Source organism: Camelus dromedarius, chromosome 29 (genome assembly GCF_036321535.1).
Source record: "Camelus dromedarius isolate mCamDro1 chromosome 29, mCamDro1.pat, whole genome shotgun sequence".
In the NCBI taxonomy this organism is placed as follows: Eukaryota; Metazoa; Chordata; class Mammalia; order Artiodactyla; family Camelidae; genus Camelus; species Camelus dromedarius.
This window is the reverse complement of record NC_087464.1, coordinates 716,365-732,337: the sequence shown is the minus strand read 5'-3', so window position 1 is coordinate 732,337 and position 15,973 is coordinate 716,365. Positions and strand designations below refer to the sequence as shown.

General features: G+C 40.0%; 1 protein-coding gene across 7 annotated transcripts in view; it reads left to right on the top strand.

Moving 5' to 3' along the window:
• Nucleotides 1-15,973, top strand: part of LOC135318488 (transport and Golgi organization protein 1 homolog) — a 68,193-nt gene that overhangs the window by 21,105 nt on the left and 31,115 nt on the right. For 4 of the 7 annotated variants that reach the window (XM_064480485.1, XM_064480486.1, XM_064480487.1 and 1 more), the window contains one exon: nucleotides 652-790. The exons of 1 other annotated variant lie outside the window; for it this stretch is intronic. In XM_064480485.1, coding sequence (XP_064336555.1) covers nucleotides 785-790 — 6 coding nt within the window. In that variant the 5' untranslated portion in view covers nucleotides 652-784. Of the gene's footprint in view, nucleotides 1-651; nucleotides 791-1,407; nucleotides 1,492-1,870; nucleotides 2,010-15,973 lie in introns of all 7 variants that reach the window. 2 more of the 7 variants (XM_064480489.1, XM_064480490.1) reach the window with 2 other exon arrangements.

The window sequence follows — 15,973 nt, the reverse complement described above, 5'->3', positions numbered from 1 at the left end:
CAGGGGTCCTGTGTTCTAGGGTTCCCGGGACCCCTCAGTAAACCTGGGCTTCGTGTGTGCTGGGTTGTTAGGGTCACGCGTGATGTGCTTTCTGTGCATTTCAGAGTCTTTGAATACCATGAGGAAACTCAGTGCATGACCCTTCAACCAGCACTTTGACCATTTGCTGGGAGTGAAATCCTCCTCAGTACAAGCTCTTCTGTGCACCAACAGTGGGTGGTCCAGAGGAGCTGGTCATGATTTCCTGCAGGGAAAAGTGAATGTTAGTTTCAACTGTAGATTGCAAAGTGGAGATCAAGAGTTAACCAGTTCACCACAGAGTTGAAGGAGTTCATGTTCCTTCAGTAGAACCTGACGGAGGGTAGTCGGTTGGTGCCTTTGAAGCCTGGGTGATGGGGGCTTCTGGAGGATTGGGACTGGGGGAATCGAATCATACCAGGGAGTTTTCAAGAAGGAGCGAGAGCATGTGCGGAGAAGTCTTCATGAACTTTTACAATAGTTTGTATGGGGGCACATCCTTAGGTCCCAATATTATAGAACCTGCTTCTTGACTTGGTCTTGAGTTAATATTTTGAGTATTTTATTGTTCAAAGTGTTACTTCTTGTATATGGTTTTCAAATCAAGTATTTTACATTTTATTAAATCTTTAGGTGCCAATCCCTGGGAATACCCAATTATGCCATTCTGAGGAATCTGCAGCCGGATACCTACCCCATACACCATTACAGTGGTTCCCATTTATCCTGAGGGTGATGGAGGGCGTACACCAGACACTGGAAGGACATGGAAGTAAGAAGGCAGAAAAATTCTGCATTTTGCTTTTTAGAATAGTGTAAAGTTTAAAGTATAAAGAAAATTTGGGAAATTCATAATGATGGAATAAAAATGTAATAATTACACATAGTTTACCTCCCAACCTCCACCAATTGTTGTTAATAAATAAAATTGAAATAAAAATGTATAATGACATTCTTCTGAAGTGATAACTTCAGGATTTATAAGTGTGTATACAGTTATCAGTATTCTCTGTCACTGACAAGTTCATGAGCTTTGCTTTCTGCTTGATAAATTTGTGTGAAGCAGTGTTTTGTCACTGGCTTTCAGTGTCAGTTGTTGTAATCTGTTGGTCATGTTACTTAATAGCACATTTCTCAAGGCTTTTGGTGCATACCTCTAAATATTCTTTTGGCTTAAAAATATACGTGCTGATGGCTAAAAGAAAGCAAGTATGGATGACTTCTTTTGGTAGTTAGTGGTCTAGAAAAATGTGTTATTGGCTAAACTGGAGTTTGGGGTTAACACATGGGTTTAATCTGCATGTCTTTCTAAGTCCCTATTGGGGCAGTTAATTGAGAACTGAGTGTATCTTTGATTTCTCCTTATGTTGCCTTTTCTTTGAATCACAGAAGACATTCAGTGTCTGTTGAATGAGAAGAAATGAATGATTGAAACCAGCTAACCTAGCTGCCTGGATTCGATGGGCGTCCTCGGTATTGTCAGTTCTCATTTAGAGGCAGAGATGATGGAATCCTCTTGTCTGTCTCTCCATGACCTGTGCTGGAAAACTGAAGCTGCTTTTCCAGTTTCTCGCTCTTGCCCCTTGTCCTTTTGTGGCCAACCCAGTGCTACTACTTTTACTCCCTTGTTTTTATTGGCACCAACTTAGCTTCTGTAGAGACCAAGGCCCTAGTTGGCTAAGTTTGGCTAAGTGTGGATTTGGAGAGTTTTCACCTGCTTTTGTTTGTAGATAATTCAAAGTTTAAGGAAGTCAGTATTTTTCTCCTACTACAGAGCAGAAGCTCGGGGGAAGTGATAGCTTGACATGTGTAAGTAGACATACGAAATATGTGATGGCTTTTCTTTTCTCAGTGGTGAGAGGACTGGCCAGAAATGTCCAAGTGTACAATCCGTCCCAAACAGCTGGGACGTTGGCTGGACCCCGCCCCTGGCTGGTGCAGCAGCACCACGTGTGTGTGCTCCCCTGGCTGGCACGAGGCCCCTGGAACCTGTAAGTACTGTTGTCAGCTCAGAGCTGGGAGAAGAATTTTGTAGATTTTACGGCGCCTTCTGCTGTAGTTGCTGGTGCAGGGCAGTAGGTGAGTTGGTGTGGCCCTGGGTCACGTGCACACTCATTTCCTGATGAACTTAGTCTCATGTTTGTGTCATGCTTGGCAGCCTGTGAGAATGCAGGCCACAAACATGCCCGTGTACAATGCTTAAGTGATTGCTTTTGATGAATTAAATCGTAAGGGTATCAACTGTAGGGTTAGAAAAAAAAATGCATTTGGGGAAAATGCAAATGCTGTATGAGTTATAGCACTTAGCTATATGAGTTAAAAAACCCCAGTAGTAAATGCAAATCATTCATAGGACTTGTCAGTATGGGCTTTTATTATAACACACACATCTTTGTTAGGAACCTACCTGAAAGTTTGCCTTCATTGACTCTTAACAGATTGCCAATCTACCTTGGTACTGTTCCATTTTCTAAGTAGATTAAATAACACAGAGAGCAGAAATTACTAATTTGAGTAGGAAGAGTACAGAACACCTGAGGGAAAGTAAATTTACAAGAATACAAAAAGAAGCAGGGACCATGAACAAAGATAAACACAAGTTGAGCCTGTCCGAATGTTGATTTGCATCCTGTGTGTGGCAGGACGTGTTCAGACATTGCCTTTATCCATCGCATGGAGCAGCTATTTTAATAGAAAAACCTCTCCCCAAGAAGTGTATTTTATGTGTACATGCCTCTAACATTCGGGATGCTTTGGGGTCACTGTCGTAAGCCATGGATGTTGTATGTGAGAACCTTCCCCAGGAACCTAAATGGGAGGTTGCTGAAGTTGCTAAGGGTCAAGTGTGAGCTCACACTTAATGGAGAGGGAATTTATGAGGGTAAATTACATCTAACGCTGTGGCCTGGGCAGATCTCACAAGGTAGCACAGAGGTTGGCTTCTGCTGTGTCTGGGCTCAGCCCTTTACTATAAATGTTACTATGCTGACTAATAAAAGACTCGGTAAGCATTTGGGTTGTCGACAGACAGAATTTGTCAGGTCCTCCCCTCCAGATTGTGGTGCCAGGAAACACCCACACGGGGCACTTGGAGCAGCTGATTCCAGAACATCATTGCCCTCCACTTGGATGGAGGGGGCATCCCAGCCCCGCCCAGGGCACCAACACATGGGGCTGAAATCCTTTCCACCCAATTCCCTTGTGATTCAGTGAGAAAGGCTGGACAGCTGTGTGGTGAGGGAGGGGTGCTGAGAGCTGCCTCCACCTTGCGCAGGTGAGAGGAGGGTTGGCGCCTACTTCTGCCCGGGTTCCCCACGTTCTCATTCAGGTTGAAGGCCCTCTGGGGCTGAGTGAGTGTCACTGGGCCGTTTTCTCATCTGGGACCTTTGTTAAGGAGGTTCCTTCCCTTCTCCTGCCCTGCGGTGGGTCTTCTCACCAACTGGGCACTTTTGAAATGTGAGAGCTTGGCCTCTCTTTCATTCAACAGGAAGTGGTCACAGTAGTTGAAACCCCTTTTCTCTCCCAGTCTGTACATTTAGGTTCCAACCTAGTCTTTGTCCCTGAAAGATCAGCACGTAACCATAGCTCTGAATGGAACACTTTATTTTTAAACAATTTTTTCATTCAGTTATAGTCAGTTTACAGTGTCAATTTCCAGTGTACAGCACGATTTTTCAGTTATACATGAACATACATAATATTCGTTGTCACATTCTTTTTCGCTGTGAGCTACCACAAGATCTTGTATTTCTTTCCCTGTGCTATACAGTATAACCTTGTTTAATCTATTCTACATATGCCTCAGTATCTACAAATTTCAAACTCCCAGTCTGTCCCTACCCACCCCTCTCCCCTTTGGCAACCACAAGTTTGTATTCTATGTCTGTGAGTCTGTTTCTGTTTTGTATGTATGTTTTTTTCCCCGGATTTCACATATGAGTGATCTCATACGGTATTTTTCTTTCTTTTTCTGGCTCAGTTCACTTAGAATGACATTCTCCAGGAGCAGCCGCGTTGCTGCAAATGGTGTTATGTTGTCATGTTTTATGGCTGAATAGTATTCCATATTGTAGAAATAAACCGCATCTTCTTTATCCAGTCATCTGTCGATGGACATTTAGGCTGTTTCCATGTCTTGGCTATTGTAAATAGTGCTGCTATGAACACAGGGGTGCAGGTGCCTTTTTGAAGTAGGGTTCCTTCTGGTTATATGCCCAGGAGCGGGATTATTGGGTCATATGGTAAGTGTATTCCTAGTCTTTTGAGGAATCTCCATACTGTTTTCCACAGTGGCTGCACCAGCAGTGTAGGAGGGTTCCCTTTTCTCCACAGCCTTTCCAGCATTTGTCATTTGTGGACTTTTGAATGATGGCCATTCTGGCTGGTGTGAGGTGATATCATTGTAGTTTTGATTTGCACTTCTCTGATAATTAGTGATAATGAGCATTTTTTCATGTACCTGTTGATCATTTATATTTCTTCCTTGGAGAATTGATTGTTTAGGTCTTTGCCCAATTTTGGATTGGGTTGTTTGGTTTTTTCTTAAGTCATATGAGCTGTTTATATATTCTGGTGATCAAGTCTTTGTCAGTTTCATCTTCTCCAAAAATTTTCTCCCATTCTGTAGGTTGTCATTTTGTTTTGTTCATGGTTTCCTTTGCTGTGCAGAAGTTTGTACGTCTAATTAGGTCCCATTTGTTTATTCTTGCTTTTATTTCTATTTCTTGGGTAGACTGCTTGAGGAGAATATTTTTGAGATGTATGTGAGACAATGTTTTGCCTATATTTTCTTCTAGGAGGTTTATTGTATCTTGTCTTATGTTTAAGTCTTTGATCCATTTTGAGTTTATTTTTGTGTATGGTGTAAGGGAGTGTTCTAGCTTCATGATTTACATGCTTCTGTCCAGTTTTCCCAACACCATTTGCTGAAGAGACTGTCTTTATTCCATTGTATATTCTTGCCTCCTTTGTCGAAGATCACTTGACCTAAAGTTTGTGGGTTCATTTGTGGGCTCTGTTCTGATACTCATTCATTTGAACATTTTGTAACATGTTGCCTGGTTGGAGGATGAAGTTAAGCTTTCTTTAGGAAGTACTGTGATGACAGTTGAGTCTTGTCTCTTGTGTGACAGTATGATAGTGTGTCCTGTGCGACTCTCATGTGACAGTCACATTTTGTATGACTTTTTCTGACCTGGCCAATCAGAATCCTCCCCAGCTTGGGGGTGGTGACTTGGGGCTATGCTTGGCAGTGCAGTGGGGGCCAAGACTGAGGCAGGAGACCTGGAGCCCCCACTGGAAGTCCTGGGCCTGGGACCCTCCCCCACATCAGGGGGTGCTGTTACCTCCCTGGTGGTCCTGCCTCCTGGCATCTTGTCCTGGGGCCCTGCTGGGATCCTCTCACCTGGCCCTGCAGCAGGAGAGTTACCTTTCAGGAGTTCTGTCAGGCCTCTTGGGCTTATTTTTCCTCGTATGGTCTGCTCACTTTCCTGTTGGTTCTTTGTGCTTTTCTTATACTGATCTGAAGACTTATTTTTAAAATTTCTATTACCCAGAGCCCCTGGGCTCAGAGGCGCTGGACATCTGACTAGGGCCAGTATCGTGCGAGTGCCAGCTATACAGGGAGGCCGATATTGGGCCCCTGCCTGGCCTGTGCACAGTGCCCTGCAGCCTGGGCTGGACCCAGCCTGGCTGGGGAGGACTCACGGCCCCTGAGGAGAGGGCAGACCAGGTGCAACAAGGCGTAAAGCATTATTTTTTAATGTTGTGCAAGTTAATCTTTTATTGATTCTTTTCTCCTGTGGATACTCATTTCCTGGTCTGCTGTTTGCAGGTTAATTTTATTTTGTTTCTTGCTTACAGGCAGAAAAATTTGCTTGATTTTATACTGATCCTCAATCCAATAACCATGCTTTAATTCATTAATTATAAATGTCTTTGGATTGTGGTGGATTTTCCATGCATATGATAATGCCATGCACATAAATGACCGTTTTCTTGCTTAAAATTTGATCTTTATGCCTATTTTATTGTTGTTGTTATTGCATTATCATCCTGACTGTCTTCAGTACATATTGAATAGAAGGGGTGAAAGCTGGCATCTGGTTCCAGTTACAGGGAAAACTCTTTCAATATTTGCTCATTAATTATATCATTTGTTATTGTTACTGAGTCCAAACTCATTCTGCTCAGTGCACAACAGGCCAATAACTCAGAAGACAAGGCGTTGGGGCAATGAATAGTGACTTTATTCGGAAAGTTGGCTGACCCAGAAGATGGTAGACTGATGTCCTGGAGAACCATCTTCTGCAAGTCAGAATTCAGGCTCCTTTTATACTAAAAAGAAGAGGGGGAATTCTTGGTTGTTGCAAACTTTTTGGTGTAGGAATTCTTTGTTCTTGGAATCCTGTGTTCTTGCAGCTGTCCCTGTGGGTCAGATTGTGGTGTTTCTGTAAACCTCCGATGAAACAAATGTTATTTTCTGTATTGCAACTTACTATCTTTATATAAATGGAAACATGGTAATATCCTTAAAGGTCAGAACCTTGAGAATAGGCTCTCCTATACATTTCAGGCTATTGGCAACATTATTTTATAAAGGTGCAGAGCCAGCAAGAGGAAGCCTAATAAACCGTGCAGGGTTAAGTCAAAGGAACAGATGTAACATGGAGTCAGATTTGTTCTTTTCTATTCCATTATCAGTTCACTTAGATAATCAGATTCAGGAAGTTGCTTTCTTTCCTTTTTGTTTTCTTTATGGTTCGTGGTGTTCCGAGTGTGTTTCTTCCTGTCTGGATTCTAAACATTACTGGACTCATCACGCTCAATCATGTTAGATTCATTGTTCTGTTTCCTTCCTCTGCACCTTGCTTTGCATTTCTGTCTAGTAAAAAGCCAGTTTTCAGTCTATTTCTTCCCAGAGAATTTGAACAATGCTGTTAATGGAATTTCTGTTGGTAAAGAAAGAAAGATGGCAATCTTTACTAGAGCTCTTCTACCGCAGGGGGAGGAGTAACTACAGCTGAAGTGACCTGGGTAATTGCAGCCTCCTGCAGGACCTGCCTGCACGGTTTCAGGTTTCTGTAAAGCAGAATGGAATTGTCACTTTTGTTTCTGAACAAAAGGCGAGAACTTGCCGTCTTTTTATGTTTCTCTCCTGTGCTGTTTGCATTTTCTTGGACTGCTGAGTGTGTGATTTCAGTACTTGGGCACCTGGACTCTGAAACTTAACGTCTCGTGCAGGATGCCTTCTCTTTATTCCCACGTTGCTCATCCTAAAGTGCTTGTGCTGACTCATCAGGATGGGGTGTTAGACTGGACATACCTTACTGTGCTGTGGAGTAAGCCCACCCCCTGCCACCCCCACCGTCCTCACCCACTCCGGAAATAGCAAGAATAAGTCCCAAAGTATATTTTTGTTACAGAACCACATTTTATAGAGAGTTGCTCAGAGTTCATAATAGCAGCCCTCTTCTATGTAGCAAAACAAAACACACACATCAAACCCTCAACAGTTAATGAGCTGATTCTGCATGTGCTGTACTTTAAGTTTCACTTAGGCATCTTCCTGCTAAATAAAAATACCTAAGAACAATGGAGTGTCTAATTTTTATCTTGTGTGGAGACCAGAGCTACCCTGTGCTGATGCTCTTACCAGGCTGCTGTGGCTGGTGCTGCCACCACGCTGTGACCACTGCCTGTCTTCCTGGTTTATATTCATCTTATTACAGTTTTCAAAGCATCATTAACCCTGTTCTTTCTCAGTACAGCTTTGCAGGATAAGCAATGCAGGTTTTCATATCCTAAGTTTTATATGTAAATGAAAATTGAAGGTCAGAGACTTGAAGTGGCTGGAATCAGAACTGATTAAGTAGTAAGATGTAGTCTAGTAGGATGAAGGTCTGTGCACTTTTGTTTTGGTTCCAAGACAGGTCTGAGTCCTGGCTCTGCCTCTTGCTGTCTTGGGAAAAATTGCTTAACTTCTCCAAGCCACAGTTTCATTCTTTGTAAAATTACCTGTGGAACAGATCTTTTTACAATTGATTGTCTTATAAGTGAGATAATGTGAATTAAGCTCTTAACACAATGATCACCAAAGGATGTACCTAAGGTTACCATAATTATTACTGTTGTTGCTGCTGCTGCTGTTGTTATTGTTACTACTAATGTTGCTAAATGTTCAAATTATCCCAAATATATCCTTTTACAAATTGCATAGCAGTTTGGTTTGTTTGTTTTTATTGAGATATAATAGACATACAACTTTATATTAGGTTCTGGTAAACAATGTAGTAATTGATTTGTATATATATTGTGAAGTGATTACCACAGTGAATTTACTGGACTTCCATCATTATATATATTTACACATTTTTTCCTTGTGATAAGATTCTACTCCCTTAGTAATATCAAATATTTTATGTGGTATTATTACTTACAGTCACCACAGTGTATGTGTCATGACCCCATGTTATTTATTTTGTAAATGGAAGTTTATGTCTTTTGGCCGCGTTCACCAGTATTGCCCCCCTCCTCCTCCCCACACCTGGCAACCACCAGTCTGTTCTCTGTATCTGTGAGCTTGTTTTTGGTTTTGTCTTAGTTCCCACCTGTAAGTGAAACCATGCATGTTTCTCTGTCTAATTTATTTCATTTAGCATAATGCCCTCAGGGTCAATCCACATTGATGCAAATAGCAAGATTTCATTCTTTCTAATGACTCAATAGTGTTTTGTTAGATATATACAGGCATACCAGATTTTCTTCATCCATTTCATCCACTGATGGACACTTCAGTTGTTTCTGCATCTTGATTATTGCAATTAATGCTGCAGTGAAGATGGGCCTGCAGATCTCCTCTCAAATTAGTGTTTTCATTTCTTTCAGGGAAATAAGAATGGAATTGCTGGGTCATATTGTAGCCCTATGCTTAATATTTTGGGAAACTTCCATGTGGTTTTATATTGTGGCTCCTCTAATTTATATTCCCAACAGTCACAGGGTCCCTTTTCTCCATGTCTTCCCAACACTTGTTACATCTTGTCTTTTTGATAGCAGCCATCCTAACACATGGGAGGTGATACCTTGTTGTGGTATTGATTTGTTTCCCTGATGACTAGTGATATTGATCCTTTTCATGTTTTAATCAGATTGGGGTTTTTTGTTTTGTTGTTGTTACTGAGTTGTAGGAGCTTTTTAATATATTTTGTATATCAGCCCCTTTTCGGTTGTATTGTTTGCATTTCTCTTCTCCCGTTCAGTAAGGTATTTTTTCATGTTTTTTAATTTCCTTTGTTGTGCAGGAGCTTTTTAGTTTGATACAATCGCACATGCTTATCTTTAGTTTTGTTTCCTTTGCTTTTGGTGTCAAATCCAAAAGCTCATCACCAAGATTGATGTCAGGGAGCTTACTGCCTATGATTTCTTATAGTAGTTTTATGGTTTCAGATCTTACATTCAAGTCCTTCATGCATTTTGAGTTGAATTTGGGGTATGGTAATAAGATAGGGGTCCATTTTCATTCTTTTGCACATAGCTATACAGGTTTCCCCACACCACTTAGTGAAGAAACTGTGTTTTCCCCATTGTATATTTTTGACTCCCTTGTAAATTATTGATGATATGCACGGGTTTATTGATGAGCTGTATTCTGTTCCATTGATACACGTGTCTGTTTCCAAGCCAACGCCAGACTGTTTTGATTATTTTCACTTTGTCATGGAAGTTGCTTTCTTTTACAGTTTTGCTAAGAGTTATTTTCATGACTGATTGATGAAGTTTATTAAATGCCTTTTTATATTTATCCTACTTAATCATTATTTTACCATTGCTTTTCTGCTAATGGGATAATTTAGTTATTTTTGAATCTTGACTAGTATTGCATTTTCCAGTATAGTCTACTATTATTGTTATGTTTACATAATGGCTTAATTATACTTCATTTGAATATGTACAGCATAGTTCTTTAGTTACATATATTATACATATATATTCCTCTTCATATTCTTTTTCACTGTGGTTTATTACAGGATATTGAAAAGGTTTTCCTGTGCTATACAGAAAGACCTTGTTTTTTTTATTTATTTTATATGTAGTAGTTTGTATCTATTGTTGTTTGTATCTGCTCATCCCAAACATCTAATGTATCTTCCTTCTTGCTTTCCACCTGGTAATCATAAGTTTTTTTTTTTTGTCTCTGAGACTGTTCTGTTTCGTAAATAAGTTCACTTGTGGCATGTTTTAAATTCCACATATAAATGATATAATGTGGTATTTATTTTTCTGTAACCAGCTTACTTAGTGTAATCTCTAGGTCCATGCATGTTGCTGCAAATAGTATCATTTCATTCTTTTTTTTATGGCTGAGTATACTATTCTAGTGTGTTTGTGTATAAAATGTATGTATATGTAAAACAGTTCTTCTTTATCCATTTACCTGACAAGGGACATGTGGGTTGCTTCCCTGACTTGGCTGCTGTAAATAATGTTGAACATTGGGATGCATATATCCTTTTAATTTAGTGCTTTTTCTCTGGATAAGTCCAAGAATGGGATTGTTGGATCACATGGTAGCTCTACTTTTAGTTTTTTAAGGAAGCTCCATGCTGTTTTTCATAATAGTTGTACCAATTTGCAGTACCACCAGCAGTGTAGGAGAATTCCCTTTTCCCAGTATCTCCAGCATTTGTTATTTGTAGACATTTTAATGATGGCCATTCTGACTGGTGTGAAGTGATATCTCATTGTAGTTTTGATGTGAATTTCTCTGATAATTAGCAATGTTCAGCATCTTTTCATACGCCTGTTGGCCATTTGTAGTTTTCTTTGGAGAAATGATTGTTTAGGTCTTCAGCCTATTTTGGGGTTTGAGTCATCTGTTTTGTTGTTGTTACTGAGTTTTATGTGCTGTTTGTGTATTTTGGAAATTAAGCCCTTTTTGGTCACATTGTTTGCAAATATTTTCTTCAGTTTCATAGTTTGTCTTTTCATTTTCTTTATGGTTTGATGGTTTGCTTTGCTGTGTAAAAACTTACAAGTTTGATTAGGTCCCATCTGTTTATTTGTGCTTTTATTTCTTGCCTTGGGAGACTGACCTAAGAACACATTGCTATAATTTATGTCAGAGAAAGTTTTGCCTGTGTTCTATTCTAGGAGTTTTATGGTGTTATGTCTTATATTTCAATCTTGAAGCCATTTTGAGTTTATTTTTTATGTATGGTGTGAGGGAGTGTCCTAACTTCATTCATTTACATGCTGCTATCCAGTTTTCCCAACACCACTTGCTGAAGAGACTGCCTTTTCTCCACTGTGTATCTTGCCTCCTTTGCCGAAGATGAACTGTAGGTCTGTGTGTTTATTTCTGGGCTCTCTATTCTGTTCCATTGATCCAACACCACACTGTTCTGATTACTGTAGCTCTGCAGTATTGTCTGAAGTTTGGAGGATCATTCCTCTAGCTTTATTCTTTTTCTTCAGTAATGCTTTGGCAATTCTACATCTTTTATGATTCCATATAAATTTTAGGATTATTTGCTCTAGTTCTGTGAAAAATGTCCTGGGTAACCTGATAGGGATTGCGTTAAATCTGTAGATTGCCTTGGACAGTATGGCCATTTTAATAATATTAATTCTTCCAATCCAAGAATATAGGATCTCTTTCCATTTCTTTAAGTCATCTTTCATTTCTTTAATCAATGTTTTGTAGTTCTTCATGTATAAGTCTTTCACCTGCTTGGCCAAATTTTTTCCTGAGTATTTTATTGTTTTGGATATGATTTTTTTTTAACTTTCTTTTCCTACCATTTCATTGTTAATGTAAAGAAATGCAGACTTATTTGTGTATGTTAATCTTCTATCTTTCTGCTTTGCCAAGTGTTTTTGTAGTCCTTCTCTGTCTTTCTTCCTTCATATTCTTCTCTTATGGTTAGTTGATTTTCTTTATTGTTACATTTGTGTTTCTCTAGTTTGTTTTTGCACATCTAATGTAGGTTTTTGATTTATGGTTACCATGAAGTTCATATACTTCGCTCCATTACAATATCTGATTGTCTTAAAGTGATTGTCATTTAAGGTCATATAAGTTCTAAATGATCTCCTGTTTTACTCCCCCACCCTTTTTTTTTGTTTTTGATTTCATATTTTACATCTTCATATGGTTCATGTAAGTGTTTACTGTAATTATAGTTGCTTTTACAATTTTTGTTTTTGCCCTTAAAGTGGGATTTTCCCCTTCACACAAGTTCTTATGTCTTACTCTGTTTCACATAAAGAAAACCTTTTAATACATCTTGTAAGGTCAGTTTAGGATTGAAGAACTCTTAGTTTTTGCTCATCTGAGAAGCTCTTTAACTGTCTTTCAATTGTGATTAATCTTTGCTGAGTAGGTAGCCTCAGTTCTAGGTTTTTCCTTTTAAGTAATTTAAATATATCGTGACAGTTCCTTCTGGCCTGCAATGACTCTGTTGAAAAACAGCTGATTGGCCTCCATGACCTCTCCTCACAACTGCAATGAAACAACTGACTGCTAAACAAACATCAAATAAAAGACTGGAACCTAGCAAAAAAGATCTTCAACTGGAAATATAAAAAGGGAGCCACAGCAGGACGGTGTGAGAGGCATTCTCATGATATAATCAGGCCCCATACCCCTCAGGGTCTGTGAACCAGAAGCTGAAGAATAAATCACAGAGACCCTTCCACCGGACTGAGTTCTAAACCCCACGTCAGGTTCTGCAGCCCAGGATTCCATCATTGGGAGGTGGAGGAGACCCCAGGACATCTGGTTTTGAAGGCCAGTGGGGCTTAGCTCTAGGAGCTACACAGGACTGGGGGGAAACAGACATCATTCTCTTGGGAAGCATACACACAATCTCATGTGTGTCAGGTTCAAGGGCAGAGGTAGTGATTTCATAGGAACCTGGGCCAGACCTGCCTGTTGGCTTTGGAAGGTCTCCTGGGGACATAGAGGACATCTGTGGCTCACCCAGGGGACATAAAAGCTGGTAGAAGACATTCTGGGAGTGTTCATCTACACGAGCTTTCCTGGAGGCTGACATCTTGATTGGATTGTTAGAACCAAGACCAGCCGCACCCAACAGCCTGTAGGGAAGCCTCAGGCCAAATGACATACAGGGTGGGAACACAGCCCCACCCATCAGCAGACTTCCTGAACCACAAAGGCTTCTGAACAGGGCTCTACCCACCAGAGGTCCAGGACCGAGCTTCACCCAGCAGTGGGCAGGCACTGGCTCCCCCAGCCAGGAAACCTGCATAAGCCTCTAGGTCCAGCCTCATCCACCAGGGAGCAGATACCAGAAAGAAGGAAACAACAATCCCAAAACCTGTGGAAGGAATCCACACACAAGCCAGATTCCACACTGGGACTGGCTGGACCTTGGCCCTTGGGTGATAAGAGAGGAGCATACTACTGGGACACATAGGACATCTGCCACAGAACGCTGCTTCTTCAAGGTCAAGAAATGTAACTAAACTACCTAAAAATACATACAGAATGACAGAATGAGGCAGCAGACAATATCTCCCAGGCCAAGGCACAAAGATAAAATCCCAGAAGAAGAAATCAGTGATGAGACAGGCAATTTTTCTGAGAAAGTTTTTAAAGTGATGATGGTGAAGATGTTTAGAGAACTGAGGAGTACAGATGCACAGAGCAAAATTTTTAGCAAAAAGTTGGAAAATAGAATACCCAAATGGTTGAAGAATAAAATCACTGAAATGACTTTAATGATCTAACACACTAGAAGGAACCAAGAATAGACTAAATGAAGCAGAACTGATGTGAGCTAGAAGACAAATTAGTGGAAATCACTACTGCAGAACAGAAAAAAAATGAAAAGGAATGAAGACAGTTTAAGAGAACCCTGGGACAACATGGAGCACACTAATATTCACATTATAGGGGTCCCTGAAAGAGGAGAGAGAGAGAAAGGACCTGAGGTAAATTTTGGTGAGATAATAACCAAAAACTTTCCCAGCTTGGGAAAGGAAACAGTCACCCAAGTCCTGGATCAACACAAAGAGGAACACACTAAGAAGGCACGTAGTCGTCAAATTGGCAAAAATTAAGAATAAGGAGAAGATGTTAAAATCAGCAAGAGAAAAGCAACAAAAGAACACACAAGGGAACTCAGATAAGGTTATCAGCTGATTTCTCAGCAGAAAGTCTACAGACCAGAAGGGAGCAGCACGACATATTTAAAGTGATAAGAAGAGAAAAATGTACAATGAAGAATACTCTATCCAGAAAGGCTCATGTTCAGACTTATGCAGAAATCAAAAGCTTCACAGATAGACAAAAGCTTAAAAAAATTCAGCACCTCCAAACCAGCTTTACAGCATATGTTAAAGGAACTTCTCTAGTCATCAAACCACAAGAAAAGACAACAAAAAAGAAAAAAGCAGGAAAGAAAAAAAAAAAAAAGACATATACTAGATTGTTTTGGCTATTAGGGGTTTTTTATTGTTCCACATAAATTTTGGAATTGTTTGTTCTCGTTCTGTGAAAAATGCCTTGAGTGTTGACAGGGGTTGCATTGGATCTGTAGATTTCTTTGGGTAGATGGCCATTTTGATAATGTCGCTTCCAATCCAAGAGCATAAGATTATCTTTCCATTTCTTTGTATCATCTTCAGTTTCCTTCATCGGTGTTTTACAGTTTTCAGAATATACGTAACCTCCTTGATTAAGTTTATTTCTAGGTATTTTGTTTGTTTTGATGCAATGGAAATGTTTATGCCAGTTCTAAAATTCTGGGTTTTGAAGTTAAAAATGAATGAAGGCCAAAAAAGGAAAAATACACTTCTCTCTTATGGGTGAATTGTATTCCATTACCTACATATGGTGAATCTCCTTTATCCATTCATCTGTTGATGTGTACTTGGGATGCTTTCATGTCTTGGCAATTGTAAATAGTGTTGCTGTTAATAGTGGGATGCGTGTATCTTTTTGAATTTTTATTGTGTTTGGTTTTATTCCTTTAATAACTACATAAGTTTAAAAAGCTAAAGCTCTAAACAGTCTTAGAGACAATGAACAGTGCATATATGTAAATTTTAAAAATATGTGCAGTAAAGACAGCTGATAGACTCATGAGGGATTTCCTTTTCTGTGACACTTTCCTTTTTTCTTGCTGCCTTTGGAATTCTATCATTGTCTTTAAATTTTGCTTTTTGAATGATGATATGTCTTGATGTGAGTCTGTCTCAGTTGATCCTGTTTGAGACTCTCTGATTCCTGTGCCTGGATATTCGTTTCCTTCTTCAGATTAGGGAAGTTTTCAGCCTTAATTTTATCCAATGTTTTCTCAGCCTTTCTCTCTCTCCCTTCAGGGGCCCCTGTAATGTGAGTCTTACTATGCTTGATGCTGTCTCAGAAGTGCCTTAAACTCATGTAGCAGGCCTTTTCTTCTTGCTTTTTTGATTGGGTGTTTTTCATTCTGTCTTCCAGATTGCTAATGGATCATCTGCATTGTCTAATCTTCTGTACTACCTGCAGTTCTGCTCTGATTGGTTCTTTTTTATATTTTCTAGTTCTTTTTGAAAATTCTCCCTGTGCTCATCTGTCCTTTTTCCCAGTTCAGTTATCATTCTTGTTGCTATTGCTTTGACCTCTGTCAGGTAAATTATTTATTTCTTTTCATTATGTTTGTTTTGTTATTCTTTCATTTAAAACGTGTTCTTGTCTCATTTTAACTTTCTGTATTTCTGTGAAATTAGGTGAAACAGGTACCTACCCCAGAATGACAGGTGTCCTTGTGTGAGAGCACTCCTGTGCAGTCTTCTGTGCCCAGCGGGCTTGTTGGGAAGAGCTGGACCTGAAGTGATCCTGGGCTGCCCTCTTCCCCCGGGACGTGCTGGCAGCCGCTGAAGTGGGGCGGCAGGCCTGGAGTCAGAGGGACTGGAGCCAGTTCCAGGTTGAAGCAGGGGCTTCTCCTCT